We start from the raw sequence: 18,325 nt of genomic DNA, 5'->3' as shown, positions 1-18,325 counted from the left end.
AAAAAATAAACTCAAACTGATTCCCCCCCTCCCCGGGTTTTGACACAGGGAATTTCTCTCACGAACACTTGTTTAGTCAAGCCATTTCCCAGTGGAATCTGTAATTGTAAACCCTCCAACTCACTTTTTGTAGGCTAGCCAACAACCATCAGCTGGTAGCCACTTTGCATCCCTTCCAACATGGGCTGGACTTGAACCAGTCAGAGGCGAAAGGCTCACAATCTCACGTGGTCACTGGTTCTATTGCTGCCTATACCCAGAGGTGATTGAATGCTGGTTAACTTACTTCAGCAAGGAGACTTGGTGCATATCTTCCTCAATGGTGCTGAGTCCAGGTCCAGGTGACAGAGCCACGCAGATGTTGATGACGATGGCTGGAATCGATGTCACTGTGAAGATAAGAGGGGAAAGGCTCAGGTATCTCTTTCTAGAGTTCTTCTCTCCTCAGAAAAAGATAATACAATTCCTCCTGGCCCAAACCTCCTCTACCCACTCAGTAGATTTCAGCTAAGTCTGGGTCAGAGAGAGACAAGGCAGGTGGGGTAATAGCTTGTATTAGACCAACTTCTGTTGGTGAAAGAGACGAGCTTTCCAGCACCACAGAGCTCTTATCCAGGCAGCTCAAAAACTTGTCTCTTTCCCCACAGAAGCTGGTCCAGTAAAAGCTATTACTTCCCCTACCTTGTCTCTGGGATATCCTGGGATCAACACTGCAGACAAGTTTAGATCTAAAATTCTTCAGAGTCCAGGGTGCTGGTAGCAGAGTTCAGCACCTCGCTGCAGGAAAAAAAGGCCCACCACACACTGTCTTCTCCAAGACCTGGCAAACTTGTACCAGCGTTGGGCTGTTTAGGGCACTGCATTCAGCTGCCTTTCTGGTCACAGGCTTACAGCTGTGTTGCAAAATATATACAGGTCTTGGCTGACTAAGTGATGGGTGGAATAGCCCATCCCCTCATTCTTTTGTCCGCTAATTAGGCCTAATTCCCATCACACCACTTTTGGGTCAGTGAGTTCCTGTCCTGCACGTCCCTTGTTTACCAGGCATAATGTAACCTATAACAGAACTATAGCAGCAGGCCTGTTTTAGTCGACCTTCCCTTTTACACCTTTTCCCATCCCATTGATTGATTTAGGCTATTGTGACACTCTACCCAGCTCTTTACAGTTGGGCTCACAAGGCAAAGACCCCATTATTACAGCACTCCTGCTGCCACCAGCAGTTAAGGGATAAACGGCTGCTGTACATTAGCCTGTCTGCCCTGTGCCCAGAGCAGAGAATTGTACCCGAAGCCTGAACAAATACACACAAGGGGCATCTCCACCTACACACCAGATTCTATCAAATGTTTATCCTTCAGGGGTTTGTCTACATGGGGAAACAGAATGGAATACACTGTTCTGCAGTAGCTGCCTGTGTAGATGCTCTTATTCTGGAATAAGTGTGCACGGGAGGAGCTATTCAGAGTTGCTTTTGCATAACAGCTTATTCCACAGGAGCTACACGGGCAATTTCTCTGGGGGAACAACAGCTGAATATTCCATGGGTTCTGGCCACCTCTTCATTCATTGCAGAGCACAAATTAAACTCTTCAGCGTCCTGGTCCCTTCCAAAGTATAAGCTAAATGAATACTTGGCTACTGGACCTCCATAGCAAGCCATGGGTGGCAGGTGTATTACACACCCATGTCTCATGCACAGGATACACTTACTAATGTGTGCAGATGCTTAAAGAATTCCCCTTGCCCACAGTGCCAACATGCTAGGCAGTGGCTATGCCACTCAAGCCCTAATAGTTTAGGGAACGATTTACCACTGCAGAATGTCCAGCAGAGGGTGGCATGGGCCCTGTTGACTCCTCATGGGATGGTGACTAGATGCACCAAACTCTAAAACCAGAGCTAGTTCTTTTTTCATGCTTGAGAGATGGGAGGGAGGGGAAAAAAGCAAGAGGATCTCCCAAGGGCTGCAGGAGTGACGCTGTACAGCTGCAGGCTCCAGGACTCACCTCAAGCAGCAAGATCCTACCCCAGTCTGATCCAGGGATTAGCCCATGGGGGAGGGGATCAGTTTGGCTTGCTGAGCCCTGTTCTCCTCTGCGGCTTCTGTTTGCTGCCAGAGCTAGTGAAATGATCATAGAGCTCTGGGTTTTTTCAGAGCAGGACGGTGCAGCTGGCGGGTGGTTAGGTAAATAGTGAATGTGGTGGGGGTGGGAAGCTGGCATTTGAGTTATTGCAGCTAGCCTGCTCCACTGACCTTGGCAATATCCGGCAAGCCACACGCAACCATCACCCTGGGGCCATTACACCAGAGGCAAGTCACTATACTCTGAGCTGAGAGGGGACAGCAGCATCACAAGAGAAAATCTCACCAACCGAGGGGCAGTGGGTACAACCATGTTAACTCAGCGGGTGAGGGAAAGGACGACAGACTGGAAGGGACTGAAAACCACAGAGACAGCCCGTGCCATGGCCTGTGAAAAGCATGCTGAGATGCATCTGCAATGACTATGTATTGGCAACTACACACTGCAAAGCCAATCCCTCCTCCCTCTTCCCCACCCCATGCTTTGGAGACTAGCTCTAGAGCTGCACTGCTCAGCTGTGCCCCCTCTCTGAGCTGGGCCAACCCCAATTCAGATCTGAATTGTGCAGAGGACACCTCTCATCGGGTGACCCACATCTCTTGAACCAAACGGCCCTGCACATCAAAGAGGTTTGGACCTGGATCTGAACGCTGCAGCTTGTGCCCATTTAAATGTACGGCAGCCTCAGAGCAGCGTTTCTACCAACCAATCCACCTGGGCACTTGCTCCGGCCAACACTACAGCCAATCTTAGGAGAACGTGGGTCATACAGCGAGCCCAGCCTTGTGCAGACATTAACCCTACATTTGAAACAAGACTGAATTACACTAGGGTGGCCAGATGTCCTGATTTTATAGGGACAGTCCCGACATTTGGGGCTTTTTCTTATATAGGCGCCTATTACCCCCCTACCCCGATTTTTCACTTTCTATGCCGTCACCCTAGTCCCAACCCATTATAACTTCAACACCCTCCCCCAACACACACACACACACACACTTCCATCCACCCCTCTCTTTCCTTCTGCCTGAGGGCAGAAAAAAATATTCCCCTCCTGCTGCTCCCCACTGAGTCACGGCCGTGCTAGGGCCCCTCTGTCCACTCAGCCTAGATGCCAAAGATCCTGCTTTAATATATCCATGACAAGTTAGTGGTACTGCCTCCACCCAGACAGACACTGCTTACCACCTCATAGATCATGTCGACAAGGTATAAAGATGAAATGCTGGCCAGCTCACAGGGGATTGCAGGACATTCACTTCCAGTAATTCTACGGTGTGCCCGCTACCGCTGGACAGGAGTCTGCAGGCACCTCTGCCCTGCACTGGAGAAGGCTGCTACCAGGAACTAACGTCAATTTCCACCGCCTTGGCCAAGAAAGGAAGCTACAAGGGGAGTGAGGTCCAGGGATTTCTTTAACAGCTGATTCCCACTCCCACACTCCTAAACAGCACCCCACCCCCATTTTACAGATAGGAGATTTGGGGTAGAACAGATGGAAAATTTGACTTTTGACCGTTCTCTCTAGGCTGGCTGAGAACATAGCAAGCATTTTTTGCAAAACTGATTGGTCAAAAGCTCCAGTTTTGGAAGAGATGGGGAGAGAGAAATGGGTCCCCGGGGCCTCATCACCGTAAGATCAGAGCACAAGGTAATCAGAATAGGTTTTATCCTCACTACACCCAGGAAGGCAAGGAAGTTTAATCCCGGTTTCACTGCTGGAGAACGGAGGGCCAGGGGAGGTTAAATGACTCACCCATGATCAAACAGAGAGGCTGGGGCCGAATCTAGGTCTCCAGTCCTGTTCAGTGCCCTACCCACTAGATCAGCCAATGTACTCACTAACTAAAGGCTTTGTGTGGCTACAGAGCCTTCCATCCTCAGACCTCAAAGCCCTTCATGCCTGAAACATTCGCACTTGCCTCATTTCACAGAGAGGGGAAGTAGCTTGCTCAAGGTCACCCAGTGAGTCAGAAGTAGAGGGGAGGAACAGGACCCGGTCTCTGGATTGCAGCCTCCTGCTCCACCTACCAGACCATGGATGAGGTCAGTTACCATTGTTCATTCAAGTGCCTTGATGGGACAGTAAACAAGTGAAATAAACTGAGGAATGAAATATCCATGGGGAGACAAAGTTCAGAAAGAGGAAGCAGAGCAGGAAGCTGCCAGAGATACATACTCTCCACCCTGCAAGGTATCAATTGCATCTCCCAAACATGGTGGACTTTGGCAGGCTGCTGATAGGAATAGTTTTTTATAGGGGATGTTTTATTACCGGGTTAGAGGTGTATTTCTGGGCAGAGAGTCAAATGGGAATAGTTAATTTCATAGAAGGGCAACTGCCAGACCCTAGGGAAATTCAGGACACCAGCTTCCTTTTAGCCCAGAACTGCCCTGCAAGCCTGTCCTGAGAATTTCAGGGTGGGTGGGGACAACACTGAGACATAGATCCTCAACAGGTATTTAGGCTCCTGACTTAGTCCCTGCACCCAGATGTGCCCCAACATTGCAGCCACCCCTGAATGAGGCTTCTCTACATGCCTCTGCAATACTAGTACAGCAGATGCCCCAGAGGGGGCTCGGTCCCCCCGCACTTAAGGACTATTGCACAATATACTGGGCCGTTAACATCCCATTCTCTTGCACCCTATATCCGCTACTCTTCAGTAGCCAGACCCTGACCTTCCCAAGGGCTTTAGAAGGTGCTTCCCCTGCCTCGTAGGGGGAAGGAAAGCAATCTCACCCAGCTCTCCAGGTGGTTTCTGGGTCTCTTCCTTGGGTCATTCCTTGCCAGGCTGCCAATGAGCTTCCTTGTAGTAGTCCCCAGCCTCTCTGGCACCCGCCCTGGTCTGCCTGAGCTGCAGCCGTTGATGCCAGCTGTTGCTAGTCCGTTAATTAGCCGCAGACAGGAAAGTAGCTGCTCTGTCCATTAACCTCTGTTGCAGCATACAGTTCATACACCCCATCATAAGGGCCTCCTGGATCCATCCCATAATGCTGTTGCCCACTCTTCTGTGATTACCCTAGCCAGGTCCCCTGGCACGATAATCCTCCCCCATCCCCTGGGGCCATTGCACTGCATGTTGCTTACCTGTATATAGCACACGCCTGCCTCTCCCTATGCCCATCTCAGAGGCTACGTCAGCTCTCCTGCCGCTCAGGGAGTTTTACTCGTTCCAGCTGGGAAGTCTCCTCCCTGCAGGGCACACCCCAGAGCCTCCTCTGCAGATTCCTAGCTGGAGTTCCAGGCTGCGCAGCAACCGCCAGCCAGCAATTCCAGGGCTCCGGGGACGTGGCTTCTTCCTAAGGCCGGAGATGCATGCAAATGAACTTGGGGAACAGCAAGCGAAGCCTCCAAAACGAGGCACTGGAGGGATTTGTGGGAAAGCCAGGGCGGCGATTTTGAGAGCATGAAGGCTTCCAAAGCCAGTGAAAGCTCTACGCCCTTCAATCCTGATCCCCTCTTCCAGTCTGCAGCCTCCCCTCATACCCACAGCTCTGCCCAGACCCCAGTCCTGAGCTGCTGCCCCCCCACCCCGCTATTCCACCCTTGCCCCCGCCAGTTCTGCCACTGCCCCCCTGCTTCCTGTTCCAGCACCCCTCCACATCTTGGGCAATGCCCCTCAGTCTTCTGCCCCAGGCCTGCTCTTCCCAAATAGAACAATGAGTCTTCTGTTTGTGGACCACGTTCTGCCCTTGCAGAGGGGACAGACCGGGTCTAGTTGGCCTTTCCCATCCCAAGTACCACAGAGAGTTTTGAGCTACAGTATAATCCATCCTGAATGGGCTGCGGGTTGCACTGCCACCTAATGGTCACAGTGCTTCATTACAGCAAAGCTTATGGATTGGGGAAAGTATGACAAGTGTGATTGCAACCCTGAGCCAGAATAGCCAGACGGCTGGAAAACCGTAAGGGCTTGTCTCTAAGGGGAAATTGGCCAGCATAGTTATTCCAGAATAAGGATTCTACTATTGCTATTATGGAATAGCTCTCCATGTGGAACATCCTACTCCAGGATAGCTACAGCACTTTAAATTCCCACCCTACCTCATTCTGGAGTAACTTCTGATCACAGACAAGCCCCGAGACACTCCATCCTCCCTTCTTCACATGTGCATCACCTCCACAGAGAACGCTGCTGACAAAGGAGGCATTCCTTTTCCCCCACGCTCCGTCCTGGCTGGCGAGCAATGAAGGCCCCACAACTGGATAATTGGGAGGGCCCACCAAGGAAACCCACAGGAAGCACTAGCTAGGAGGGGGAGCAACATAAAACCACATGCCTCCCCTCCCCACCCCACCCCGGGCCCAAAGAGCCCTAGAAACTGAACTGCAGGGTGAGTACAGCTGAGGAAGATCCATTCAGACTGAGGACAGGAGAGAGCGTGGTCTAGTGGATGGAGCATTGGCACTAGAATCAGGAAACCTTGGCTCTATTTCCACCTCCGTCTCTTCCCCTGCCTGTGCCCCATTTCCCACCCTCTGCCTCATCTATTTGGACGGGATGCTACCTGGGGCAGAGTCTCTCTCTCACTGGGTTTGTACAGCATCAAGCACAATAGAGCCCTGACCTGGGCTGGGGCCTGTGGAGGTTACTGGAATGCCAAAAATGCCCTCCACCGCCACGTAGGGATCCAGCCTCCTCTTTCTTTGCCCGCCCTTTGGAGCGAGCCACACACATTCCAACCAGGAGGGAGCCTCCGGGCCTGAGCCCCCTCAGGAGATAGGATGTGGGTTCCATTTACCTGAGCTGAGAGTCTGACAAGCAGCCCCGTGGTCCCAACCTGGGAGCAAGTGAGGATCCAGACAGGTCAAGTCCTGCAGGGAGGGAGGAGGTTGTTGTTAGGGTATAGGATAGGCCTGGTGCACGGGGAGCAAGTGGCACTGCCCTGACAACCTGCATCCAATTTGCTCCCGTCACAGATCAAGGCCCTTCTAGGAGGTCCTTTTTCTGCACCAGCCCATTCCGTGCCCATGAGTGCAGAATTCCAGGCATCCCCTTCAAACAGCCAGTTCACATCGCCAAGCCTTCCTGCTGCATTCCTTACACTGCCATCGGTGACCAAGCCAGCCTTTGGCAAGGCCCATGTCACGTGCAGCAAGCTAAGGCTCTTTCCTACAGAGCATCCCGCCTTCCGGCATGGGAAGGGATGGTGATCACAGGGCTAACAGGTACATGCTCCACAGAGCACACTAGGCAGCCAGCCGAATCCCGGGATCCGGTGGCCCTGAGCTTGGGCGAGGCCCGGTCTGGAGTCAAGTTTTATGGCTGATGTCATCCCCACAGTGGGCCGAAGCCCAGGTCTGTGCAGCCCCAACGTCAACGTTTGAATTTCCGGCTTAACTCTGTGACTTGGGGCCAGCTCTGCTCAGGATGCTCCTACAGCCCACGAGGTCACTAGCTAACCCTCCTTCCTCTCCCCAGGCCCAGGATCAGAGGTGTGCCTTGAGCAGGGATCTCACAAAGCTGCCGCTGCCATGTAGGCAGCTCCCAGGGAGCAACGTGTAGCGAGGTGGAGGACAAGCCGTGGGGTTGTTTCAATGCCTCGTGACGGGCAGATTTGGGAAAGTGAAAACCCCGCTTCCTGAGAGCATAAGTACAAATCGCCATCCCGCTGCACTGCGTGGAGAGCAGAGGCCGCCAGGGGCCGATACCAGATAGAGATTCGTAGGGTTACTCACCCTCCTGTGGCTTAGCCGTCATCCGCTGCAGTTGGCTTCCTTCCGAGGCTCAGCCCAAGGGGCTGCTGCAACAAGGTTGGCTGGCTATTGGCGTCCTCTGGAGCTCTCCGCAAGCCTCTCTCTCCAGCTGCGCAGCTCCCTACACCCAGCATCTATCTGACGTACGTACCTAGCCCCCCTCCCCAGAGTATCCGAGCACCGCATGATCTGTAACGGAGTGACCCTCGCAACACTCTGTGAGATAGGACAGGGCGACAACCCCATTTTACAGATGGGAAACTGAGGCACAGAGCGATTAAGTGACTTCACATAGGAAATTTGTGGCAGAGCAGGGACTTCAACCCAGGTCTTCAGTCAGCGCCCTAACCACTGGACCATGCTTCCTCTCTAGACCCTCGTCAATATTAGGTTACCAGATCTTGTCTGATATTCTGCCACCCATTTCCTGCACAATCTTTGAATCACAGAATCCTAGAAGATTAGGGTTGGAAGAGACCTCAGTAGGTCATCTAGTCCAATCCCCCACAAGGTAGGACCAACCCCAACTAAATCATCCCAGCCAGGGCTTTGTCAAGCCAGGCCTTAAAAACCTCTAAGGATGGAGATTCCACCACCTCCCTAGGTAACCCATTCCAGTGCTTCACCACCCTCCTAGTGAAATAGTGTTTCCTAATATCCAACCAAGACCGCCACCACTGCAACTTGGGTCAAGTCACCTTTCTGCGCCTCAGTTTCCCCAGCTGTGAAATAGGCACAAGAATCCGTCCCTCACAGAGGGCCTTGAGATCAGTTCAGCGAGGTTTACGAAGTGCTCCAAGACCTCTCGGTACAGCAATAAAGAATGAAATGTTCAGAGTAATACAAAAATCCCCAGTTTAATACAGGTTTTCTCCAAGCCTCTCCATTTCATTCAGATCTTTACAAAAAAAGTGACTTTACAACAAAGAAGTGCGGAAGGAGGTTAAACTGAGCAGGAAGGGCCTGCTTTCATCCTTCCAACATATGTACAATACTACCGTAGGGAGCAATATATACAGAAGAAAACCGGATCAAAATCAGCACATTTGAAATCATTTTGCAACATTCCTTTTTAAAAAACAGATTAAAAAGCCATCAGGCGCCGCCTCTTAACCCAGCCTGGCTCGTGCCAGGGACCAGGGGCAGGCAGAGACATTTCCTAAAACGGCAACACTCTCTTTAGGGCTGCGGCAAGCTGTTCAAACGCGCAAATGATTTTACACGTTTATCAGCTCCCCTCTGTCCTGGCAGATTGCTGCCTGATCCTGCAACGAGCAGGGTGCCAGTGATTCCAGAATCAGGGCCCAGCACTGGCAAGAAAAGGGAAGTACCAAAGATTCATGGAGGAACCACCTCACCGGTACCTACAAGTCCCTACTCCCACCTTGTCCCCATAGCAACGCTAGCCAATCACAAAATGACTTCTATTACATCACCACTACACATACACACAGAGCAGGGCTTGCAGTCATGTTCCCAAGCAGCCAGAAGTCTCCTATTGGGGCTCCGAGTCCATACCCTGCCTACGTCCTGCTCAAAGGCATTACAGAGTCTGGGTCTAACGCTGCAGCCATTATCATTCCCAATATTCCCACTGGTCCATATAAGGGCTACAGGGTCAGCCCTGTGCTCAGGATCTCAACGCACTGCCTGGGGGCCTACTTTGGGGTACCCTGAAGAGCAGCCTCCGTGCGACCCTTCGTCTCCACAATCTCACATGGCACCCAAGGCTTCAGCCTGCCGCAAGGACTAAAGAACCAGCTAAAGGACTGAGGCGCTCGTGTCCCACAGACGGTCGGTGGGGTTTCACAGACAGCTAACGAGGTCACACTTCCCTTCTTACAGTTAAGGCACATTGTGGCAATGCCAATCTGACCCGTAAACAGGTCAGAAGATAGATAACGCGTACACACACACACACCATACACACGCACAGGCTCTCCAGTAGCTACATTTAAACCATTCTTGTGAAAAGCAGGCGGACAAGGGGGGAGCAAAGTTTAGCCCGCAACTCAATAGCGACTGACCCATCTGGAATTCTGCAATGTGACCCCCAGAGGCCCCTCAACAGAGGCTAGATGCATTTCCTTGTGGGTTTGCGTGACGAACCTTGCAGAGGGACTACAAGTCCCAGAAGGTAGTGGATCTGAGCAGTGTGCCGAGACCAGTGGGCCAAACCTCTGTGTTTAAACTTAGGCACAACCCACCTCAAAAGGAGATGGAGGCTCTGTAGATCCATCCCCTGACATGCTAGATCCCCTAGTGTGCATGGTACACAAACCTAGCTCTCAGCAAGCAGGGTCAGCTGCTGGCACTCAGTAACGGTCCAGTGAGAACAGACGGACTGACTGAACGGCAGCCACCCCAGCACAAACAGTGCCCTGGCTAGGCCGAGCTGACTGCCACGTGCCATCTCAACCGCCCTGGGCGTGAGAATAGCTGTCTTGCACCAGGGGGATTTCCCAGTCATCTCCTCCCTGACTCAGCTCTCAGGATCCAAGCAGGGTGTCGCCAACCACCTCCGCTTTGCTCCAAAACAAGCAGATCAAAACCACTCTTGTGAGGAAAGATTCATTTGAAGCATCACTATCACCTCCATCACTCCCCTGCAGTGGGCAGCAGTAAGCCTTCCCTGCCATGCAGAGCCTGGCATTCGTTGCACTGACATAAGGAAAGGATCTAAGAGCAGGACGAGCTGTCCCGTCCCAGAACCACCGCCAGGCCGGAGGCAGAATGCAGCAGCTCAGGGCGGGAGAAGGTCCAACAGAGCCTGGATTTTCCATCATTGACAGATCAGGGGAGATTTTACCTCTAGATATTCAACCTCTCATTTAAGTGTTTTACTGGAGTCAAGGAGAGGAGTTTTTTGGGGGTCATTCAATGGTAGGCAACCAATACAGACTGCTAACCTGCCCCGTGCAGCACTATCAGGGGCAACTGGAGATCCTCAACAATTAAACCTGCTCCGAAAACAAGAATCAAAAACACAGTTAAAAAAATGGGTATTTAAAAGCCCATCTGAACGGGAACTAGATGGTTGCCAGGGCCAGAGCGGGGGGTTGAATGGGCAGTCCCTCGTCATTCATCAAAAAACAGCTCTGCCATCACCTGCCAAACACTGGGCAGTTCTGGGGAAACACACACACACACAGCCCCACTTTAAATACGGACAAGCGTGTCCTTTGTGCAGCACCCCCCGGTGGCTGCTGCAGCCCTATCCCTCTGGACTAGGATGAGCAGGGGGTTCTCCCGGCTCCCTCCACAATGTGCGCCCACCCGCCACAGTTCATGCTGAGGTGAGATGGGAGGAGGATTCCTATGCTCTCCCTTTGTAGGTTCCTGCTCACCAGAGGTAGGGGTTAAGTTCACATTAGAGGCAGTTCCCTGAAGGAGGAGGGGAGGGAATACGGGGAAGGATACAAGCTGCCCACTTCTCACCCCCATGCCTTCGAACAGGCCAGGCGTCCCGCTGGTCCAGTCCCATGGGGGAGGGGAGGAAATCACACACACACACACACACACACACACGATTCCCTTCACATCAGCTGGGAGTGTCTTCAACCACCGGCTTGAAAGAGACCCAGAGCGGAACGTGAGAGGCGCCGCCCACCCTGTGTGTCCATCCGGATCAAGAGCCCCTCGCTGGAGCCCTCCTAGAGACTGGTGTGCTGCTTGATCCAGTCCCGCAGCTTGGAGACCCGAGTGTAGACTCCCGGCTTGTTCCGCCGGGCGCAGCCGTCTCCCCAGCTGACCACACCGGCCAGAAACAGCCTGTTGTTGCTCTCCACGCTAACCAACGGCCCGCCTGAGTCCCCCTGCACGGAAACGGAACCACAGGTGAAAAAACAGGCTAACCCCCTCTCACCTTGGGCTCTTCCTCCATTTAGAGGATCTGCCTGTGCCCACATACAGTGATTAACCAAATGAAGGAATTCGTAAGGGACGTGGAATGTTTCTAGAAGTTATGTCCACTGGTCATTTGCACCCGAGTGTGTTTAGAGGTGGGGTAGGAGGTATGAGGGTGATCAACTGTCACTGTAAGTTAATGAAATTTTCACATGGGAATTTTCTAGGTGGTTTATTTTTTTCACCTAAAAAGACCTCGCAGGAGTCTCTGAAGCTCCTTGATGTTTGCATTAACTTCCTCTTTCAACTTCTCCCCTCCCTTGGTGACCTTGACGGTATTTGGGGAACGGGAGTCCCGTCTTCCAGCGAATTTCACGCTGGTGAATAGAACCGTCTTAGCAACCTGTTATGCAGGCAGCAGCACTGAGCGCCTTCTCAGCCCTGATCTTGGCTCCTTGGCTGAGGCAGGAGAGTCCAGCCTCAGGGCTCATTGAGTCCTTGGCCTCTCTGCAGGAGACCACAGCTCCGGGCAGGTAGGCCAGAGGAATCAGGCAAACAGCTATCAGCTAGCAACAGCTTCCCAGCACCAGTGAGCCAGGGACGGATGAGAACCGACAAGCAAATGGCGGTGACCCATGTTTTGAAATCTGGATCCAGAGCCAAAGAGCATCTCCCGCACACACCTCCCCGCCAAAGGACGGGGTGTTACAGAAGAACATCAGCGATTCCCATTGATTAACAGTAAGGAAATAAAATCTCTCCTCGGAGAGAGACTGCCTATGTATCCAGAATACACAAGGGCTGACGGAGATACGAAGTAAGCCGCCGTGCTGGACCCAGCTTGCTAAGAAAGGGCTACCCCCACTTCCCAGGGTTTCAGCACAATTTGGTTAAATCCCTTCCAAACCCAGAGGCTCCTACCTGGCAGGCATCAATACCCCCGGTCAGGATCCCCACACAAATCATGCGCGACGTTATCTGGTCAGTCAGCAGCGTGTTGCACATGGTCTGGTTAATCACCCGAATCGCCGCCTTCTGCAGGATGGTGGCACCAATACCTACAAAGACCAGAGGGGAGAGCTGCATTAAAGATGGGAGTCCCCTCTAAAGCGTCTGGGGTGGAGAGCACATGCCCCAACTCCTAATCCTCAGCGCCCTGAGGGTTACGAGCGGACAAGTGCTCTCCTCACCAACATGCTCCCTTCACGACTTCCCCCAAAGTGAGGCCCCTGCCTCCCATCCCCAATTCCAGCCATCAGAACCCAGCTGTGCCCCAGAGACACCTCCCTTCCCGTCAGATTCAATCCCACCACTGACTGCCAGCCACGCCCTGACCTCTCCCCACCGCTGCATTGCAGGCTCCTGACGGAAGCCCACTTCCTCCCAGCAAGAGGATCCAAAACCAGCTACAACGGCTGGGGGCAGCATGTGCGGCACAGGCTGAGGGGGAAGTCTGGCAGCAGACTCAGGACTCACTCCAGACAGTCCCAAAACACCCTCTCTCTCAGCTGCTGGAAACATGCCTTCATTCTCGGCACAGGGCCCCTCCAATGGCGGCCTATGGGTTAAATGAGTTTCTAATGAGGTGAGGAACTACCAAGACCTGCAGGTTCTCCCCCTCCCCACTTGAGCTACGCGCTGATCAGCCAAGTGGCATCCGGTGGACCCAGAGCAAATACAGGCATCCAGCCCCACCTCCCTCACCCCTTCCCAGGTGACTCCCTCACCTCCTTCCGAGGTGGCCCCCCACCCGGTCACCCAGATTTCCTTGCCAGCAGGGAAGTCATGGGTGGCATCGGGCAGGCAGATGGGCCGGACGGTGGCGGTGAATTTGACGGGACTCTGCAGCTCCAGCACAGCGATGTCGTAGTCGTAGGTGAAGTCATTGAATTGGGGGTTGGTGATGATGCGCTTGATGCTCCGCTCTTGCACCATCTTGTTAGTCCGGTCACTCTGGTCATGAAGCCCGAGAAAGGCCGTCCACAGTGTGGGGTCCGAGTACCTGCACAGAGACATGCCACAGGGTGACACGGGGCAAAACCAGAGACGGGTCTAGGGCTGGGATCGGACTGGGTAAAAGTTTTCCATCGAAATTTTTTTTTTTTTTTTTTTTTTGTAAAGAACAGAAAATTGGGTTTTCAACTAATTGCGTTTCCATAAAATGGAGTTTGCTTTCCACGGAAACGTCTGGTTTCTGGTCAAACAAACAAGTGCCTGAAAACTGAATTAGGAGTCTTTGGGCTATCCTGTCACGACGCCTCATGGGAGCGGTAGTTCAGGTACCTCATGGCCTCATTCTCTTCTATGGTTTGGGCTCCCCAAAAAGACTACATCTCCCATGATGCACTACAGTCACGGATTCCCATGATGCAATGACCTGCCCCCATTATGAGGGATGCAGAATGAGAGATGTAGACTTACCAGGTAACCCGGCCTAGACCGAATAGGAGCATAAGGAAGCCAGTCTACAACTCCCATGAAGCATCACTTCCCATTTTGATTTTTTCACCGAAATTGAACTTCTCCGGGGGGTGGGAAAAAGAGTGCCCATTTTCTGACCAGCTCCACAGAGCACCCAGGAGTCCCTCAGAGCTCCATTGTGGCTGCCGAGCTATTGGGTGGAACATGGAGCTTCCCTGCAAAGCCCCCTACCGGAATACGCACGGCACAATGCCACTACCATACGCTTTCATGGCATCTCATCCAAAAACCTCACACAGCTCTTCACAAGGGTGGGTATTATCCCCAATTCACAGATGGGCACAGAGAAATTAAGGGTCCCACCCACAGTCAGAATCAGGTGCAGAGCTGGAAATAGACCCCTGGTGTTCTGACTCCCAGTCCTTTGGCAGGACTAGATCATCCCTGAGTTGCTGCTTCCCAGACCACCAGAGCACCTACTGCAAACCACCTGGAAGGTGATCCCGAGATGCAGTTTAAACAGCTGTGACCAGCGAGGTGATGATAAACTCACACCCTTCCGTTTTTCTAAGCATGGCAGGTTCCCCCAGCAGTCCAATGGCAGAGCCACTGCTTGCCAAGAACTACTAGCCACAACAGGAGCCTGGAGAGGAGTCGAAATCCCATCCAACGAGCATGACCAGTGGCAGCACACCCATCATCCCCAGTCGATAGAGGTTGCCATCTGCTAACAGTGGGGTTAGACTCATTACTTGGACCAGGCCCAATACAGGATTCAAAGCATCCATTGAATTGTTAGGAGGGAAAGCAGCATCCCCTATGCATCAGAGTAAACTCCCCTTTGGAGAGAACATTCTCGGTTATTCCCTTATGGGCAGGGGGCAGCCTACGCATGTGTTGGTTATGCCTTCCTCTGAAGCAGCTGGTACTGGCCTCCATTAGTGAAAGGATACTAGGCCAGAGAGCCCATTGGTCTGATCTACTATAGCAATTCCTATCCTCCATGTGCATGTCTGACATGGCACCAAGTCTGCCCAACCCTAGAGAGCAGCAGAGACCCAATCCCACTGCACCCACCAACCTGATCTGCGACTCTTCTTGGAAGCAGTGTGCTGCTGACACCAGCCACTTGTTCGATATCAGCGAGGCCCCACAGACATGCCCTTGGCTTTTCACGTGCAGGCTGACCTGCCACGGCCACTCGCCCTCTTCCGAGTCCTGCCCGCCGACAATCCGGGTCTGCTTGCTGTAAGAGCGGATCCCACAGTCTGAGATGGGAGAGTGAGGGAAAGACCAGAGAAAAGAGACCACTCCTGTTAGTTACCTGCTGTCAATCTCGTCAGACACCCTCTCTATCCTTGGGGAATCTATTTAACGGTGTTGTTGCTGCCTTGCTTTGGCAACCGATATTAGAGTTATCACTGCAGTAGGAAGAGAGTTTGCGAACTGCAGTGGCAGAGTCAGCAGTGTGTGAATAAGAGTGTTTGTGTAGGTCCTATGTAAACTTTTTAATATAAAAACAAAAATCAAACCATCACCTCAACTTCTTGATGACAGCCTGGCTATTCCCTAGCAAAACAAATCCATTCCAAAAAGCACATGTCTATTCGGGAGCCCAAACTATCCCGCCCCGCAACCTCCCTTTCCAACTCCATAAAACAATTAATTAAGAGGTCTCAGGATCTACGCCCTGACTCAGGGGAGTGCCAACCACCACACCAGCACTGAGAAGGAGCATCACCCACCACAGCTCTCCTCGTCCGAGTTATCATCACAGTCTTTCGTCCCATCGCACTCCGGGTTGGTCTTGCTCAAGCACAAGCTGTTGTGGCATTTGTAGGTGTAATCCTTGCAGGAGACGGACTTCACTACTGGCAGGCCGAAGGGAGAAGCATTAGCCCCAGATGGCACCGTGCTGGGGAACCCCCCAGACACTAGCTCATGGGGAGGACGCTGAGGCCAGGAGGAATGTTGTCTGGGACAGCCCTTTAGGCTCCTTCCCAGGAGAAGGGCGTGGGGACCATATGAACCCCTTGGTGTTTCAGCTACATGGTTTTGCTGGTACATGCGGCACCAGTGACATGCAGCTCCAACGGGAATCGCACCCGTGTCCCAGTGTCGTGGCTTTTTGAGATCTCCCTCTTGTCACGTTGTCATGATCCCACAGATTTCCAGCAAACGGAAGCCCTGTTCGTGGCCCCTTGCTGGGGACCTGCAGGAGGCTCACGCGAGTCTCGCTAACAAGCATGCCGATTTCGAGACTCTCCTCCCCGGCCCGTCCTCACCTTTGCTGCAGGTGCCCTCGTCACTCCCGTCCCCACAGTCATCCTTGCTGTCACATTTCTGGGTTTCAGGGATGCATTTCCCGTTGCTGCACTTGAAGTGCTTATCTGGGCATTCTGGGAGAGAGAGGAAGCAGCCGCTGCTCAGAAATGGCAAAAAGGGCACGAAGTGCCATACACCCGGTTTTCAGCAACCCGCCCGAGGGAGGAGACAGACTGTGCTGTCAGGGATATAAAGGAGATTCCTTAGTGAGGCTGCAGGACGCAGACAGACCCTGTGGTTCTCTAGCTTAGACTAACGCCTCTTTAACCCCACACTCATGTTCTATTTCCCTTCTGTTTCTTTCTCCATCTCTTCCTAGGAATCTGCTCTTTTCTTTCTCCCCTTTTCCACAAAACATTTATGTTATTCCTAGGCTTGGCAGAATTCCCATTTTTATTGATTTATCATTTCCATGGGAAATATTGAGGTTTATTCTTAAGCTTTTTGTTGAGCTATTTATCAAATTAAATAGCACAATTTATTTTTATTGTAAAGTAAATCTACTTTACTTTACAGGTGTGCAAAATCTACCCAATTTTTATTGATTTAAATGTTCAATGGCTGGAAACTGGGGCTGGGGTCAGGCAAGAATTATTGAAGGCCAGACTTTGAGATTCAGAAAGTTACAGCTTTGTTCCTCAGGTTTGGGTGTACGATGAAATTGACATTTACAAAAATCCAACCCTTCCAAGCCTAGTTATTCCTTACCCAGCCCCTTATATTACCCCCACTTTGTCCCAAATAGCCTGAATTTGGCAACTTTCCAGGTGCTCTACAAAAGACACCTGCTTTGAAAGGGTCTGGGTGAGGGTGCACTTCCTAGATCACACAGAAGGTTAGTAGCTAGCTGGCAGCAGAGTTCCTGCAGAACTGATTTTAATACAGCTGGCACTTAGTTTAATTGTATTTATTGCATGGATTAATTATGTTAGGGCCCCCAGAACATGGGATAGGAAATTTATTTTTAATCTAAATAAATTATAAAACTCTTGCTTTTCTGTGGGAAAAGTGAAAATATTAATCTAGCTCCAGTTACTCCAATTTTTATTTAATTTATTTATTTATTTAGCAGGCAAAGTTGATCCTCCCTCTCTTTGTTAAAACCAGTTCAAACTAAACACAAAGTCACCGCAATTGCAGCTAGAGTCAGATCCAGCTCTCACTTCACCAGTTCTAGCACACTTCCCACCAGTGTTTTTCACACATTGTCAGGTCTCGGTCCCTCCCGTTCTTTGTCTGCGGCACACATTAGTTTATTCTCCTGAGGGCTGTAATACTTTGGTCTAATGGTGGTTGTTGATTTCGTGGGTGGGGGTGTTAGTGGCCTAGACTATACAGGAGGTCAGCCCAGATGTTCTGGTGGCATCGTCTGGCCTTCGACACTGTGACTTAATGGCCAGGTCTCAGTGTGGGGTGAAGCAATGGTCGAGCCACTTACTGCACTGCAGTTCATCACTGTTGTCCCCGCAATCATTCACACCGTCACAGAGCCAGAAGCGTGGCTTGCACCAGCCGTTATTACACCTGAACTGCTCCTTGGTGCAATCTGGGGAAGGAAGGGGAGACGTTAGATGATGCACCGATGCCGTCGCTCACCTGTACGATAGACAACTACAAGCTGGTGAGGGGTTTCAGACAGTGACTTTTCAGCAGGTCCCTCTACCTTGGAGACATGCACAGAATACACTTTGGACGAGGCCCTGGGCGGAGTCCTTCCTGCATCTCCACCCCTGGGAGCTGAATGTGCTCAGCAGTCTCCCAGGCTGGGCCCCTTCCTGAGAAACAGAAGAGCCAGAACGACTGACTGTACTGGGAGAGCATTGGGGACACCAAGGAGGATCTTCAAAGCCACAAAGAACCTTTCAAATGCACCCTTAAGGAGGAGAAATGGGAGCCACTCTAACATCAAATGGGGACAGATGTTTAGCCCCTCAGAGCAAGTCTG

General features: G+C 51.9%; 1 protein-coding gene across 5 annotated transcripts in view; it reads right to left on the bottom strand.

Moving 5' to 3' along the window:
- Positions 1–18,325, bottom strand: part of ST14 (ST14 transmembrane serine protease matriptase) — a 66,517-nt gene that overhangs the window by 14,097 nt on the left and 34,095 nt on the right. For 2 of the 5 annotated variants that reach the window (XR_014709243.1, XR_014709244.1), the window contains exons 13-23: positions 17,819–17,926; positions 16,341–16,454; positions 15,801–15,926; positions 15,137–15,323; positions 13,362–13,636; positions 12,556–12,692; positions 6,834–11,603; positions 5,179–5,390; positions 4,010–4,160; positions 3,273–3,472; positions 287–389 (exon numbers count right to left, since the gene is read on the bottom strand). Coding sequence is in view for 1 of the 5 variants with exons in the window: in XM_084611728.1 (XP_084467854.1) it covers positions 11,442–11,603; positions 12,556–12,692; positions 13,362–13,636; positions 15,137–15,323; positions 15,801–15,926; positions 16,341–16,454; positions 17,819–17,926 (1,109 nt within the window). In the remaining 4 variants the exon portion in view is untranslated. Of the gene's footprint in view, positions 1–286; positions 390–3,272; positions 3,473–4,009; positions 4,161–5,178; positions 5,391–6,824; positions 11,604–12,555; positions 12,693–13,361; positions 13,637–15,136; positions 15,324–15,800; positions 15,927–16,340; positions 16,455–17,818; positions 17,927–18,325 lie in introns of those variants that run through there. The other 3 variants (XR_014709245.1, XR_014709246.1, XM_084611728.1) reach the window with 3 other exon arrangements.

Source organism: Lepidochelys olivacea, assembly GCF_965140295.1.
Source record: "Lepidochelys olivacea isolate rLepOli2 genome assembly, chromosome: 22".
NCBI lineage: Eukaryota > Metazoa > Chordata > Testudines > Cheloniidae > Lepidochelys > Lepidochelys olivacea.
Note: the sequence above shows the minus strand (reverse complement) of the source record. Positions and strands in the feature narration are given on the sequence as shown.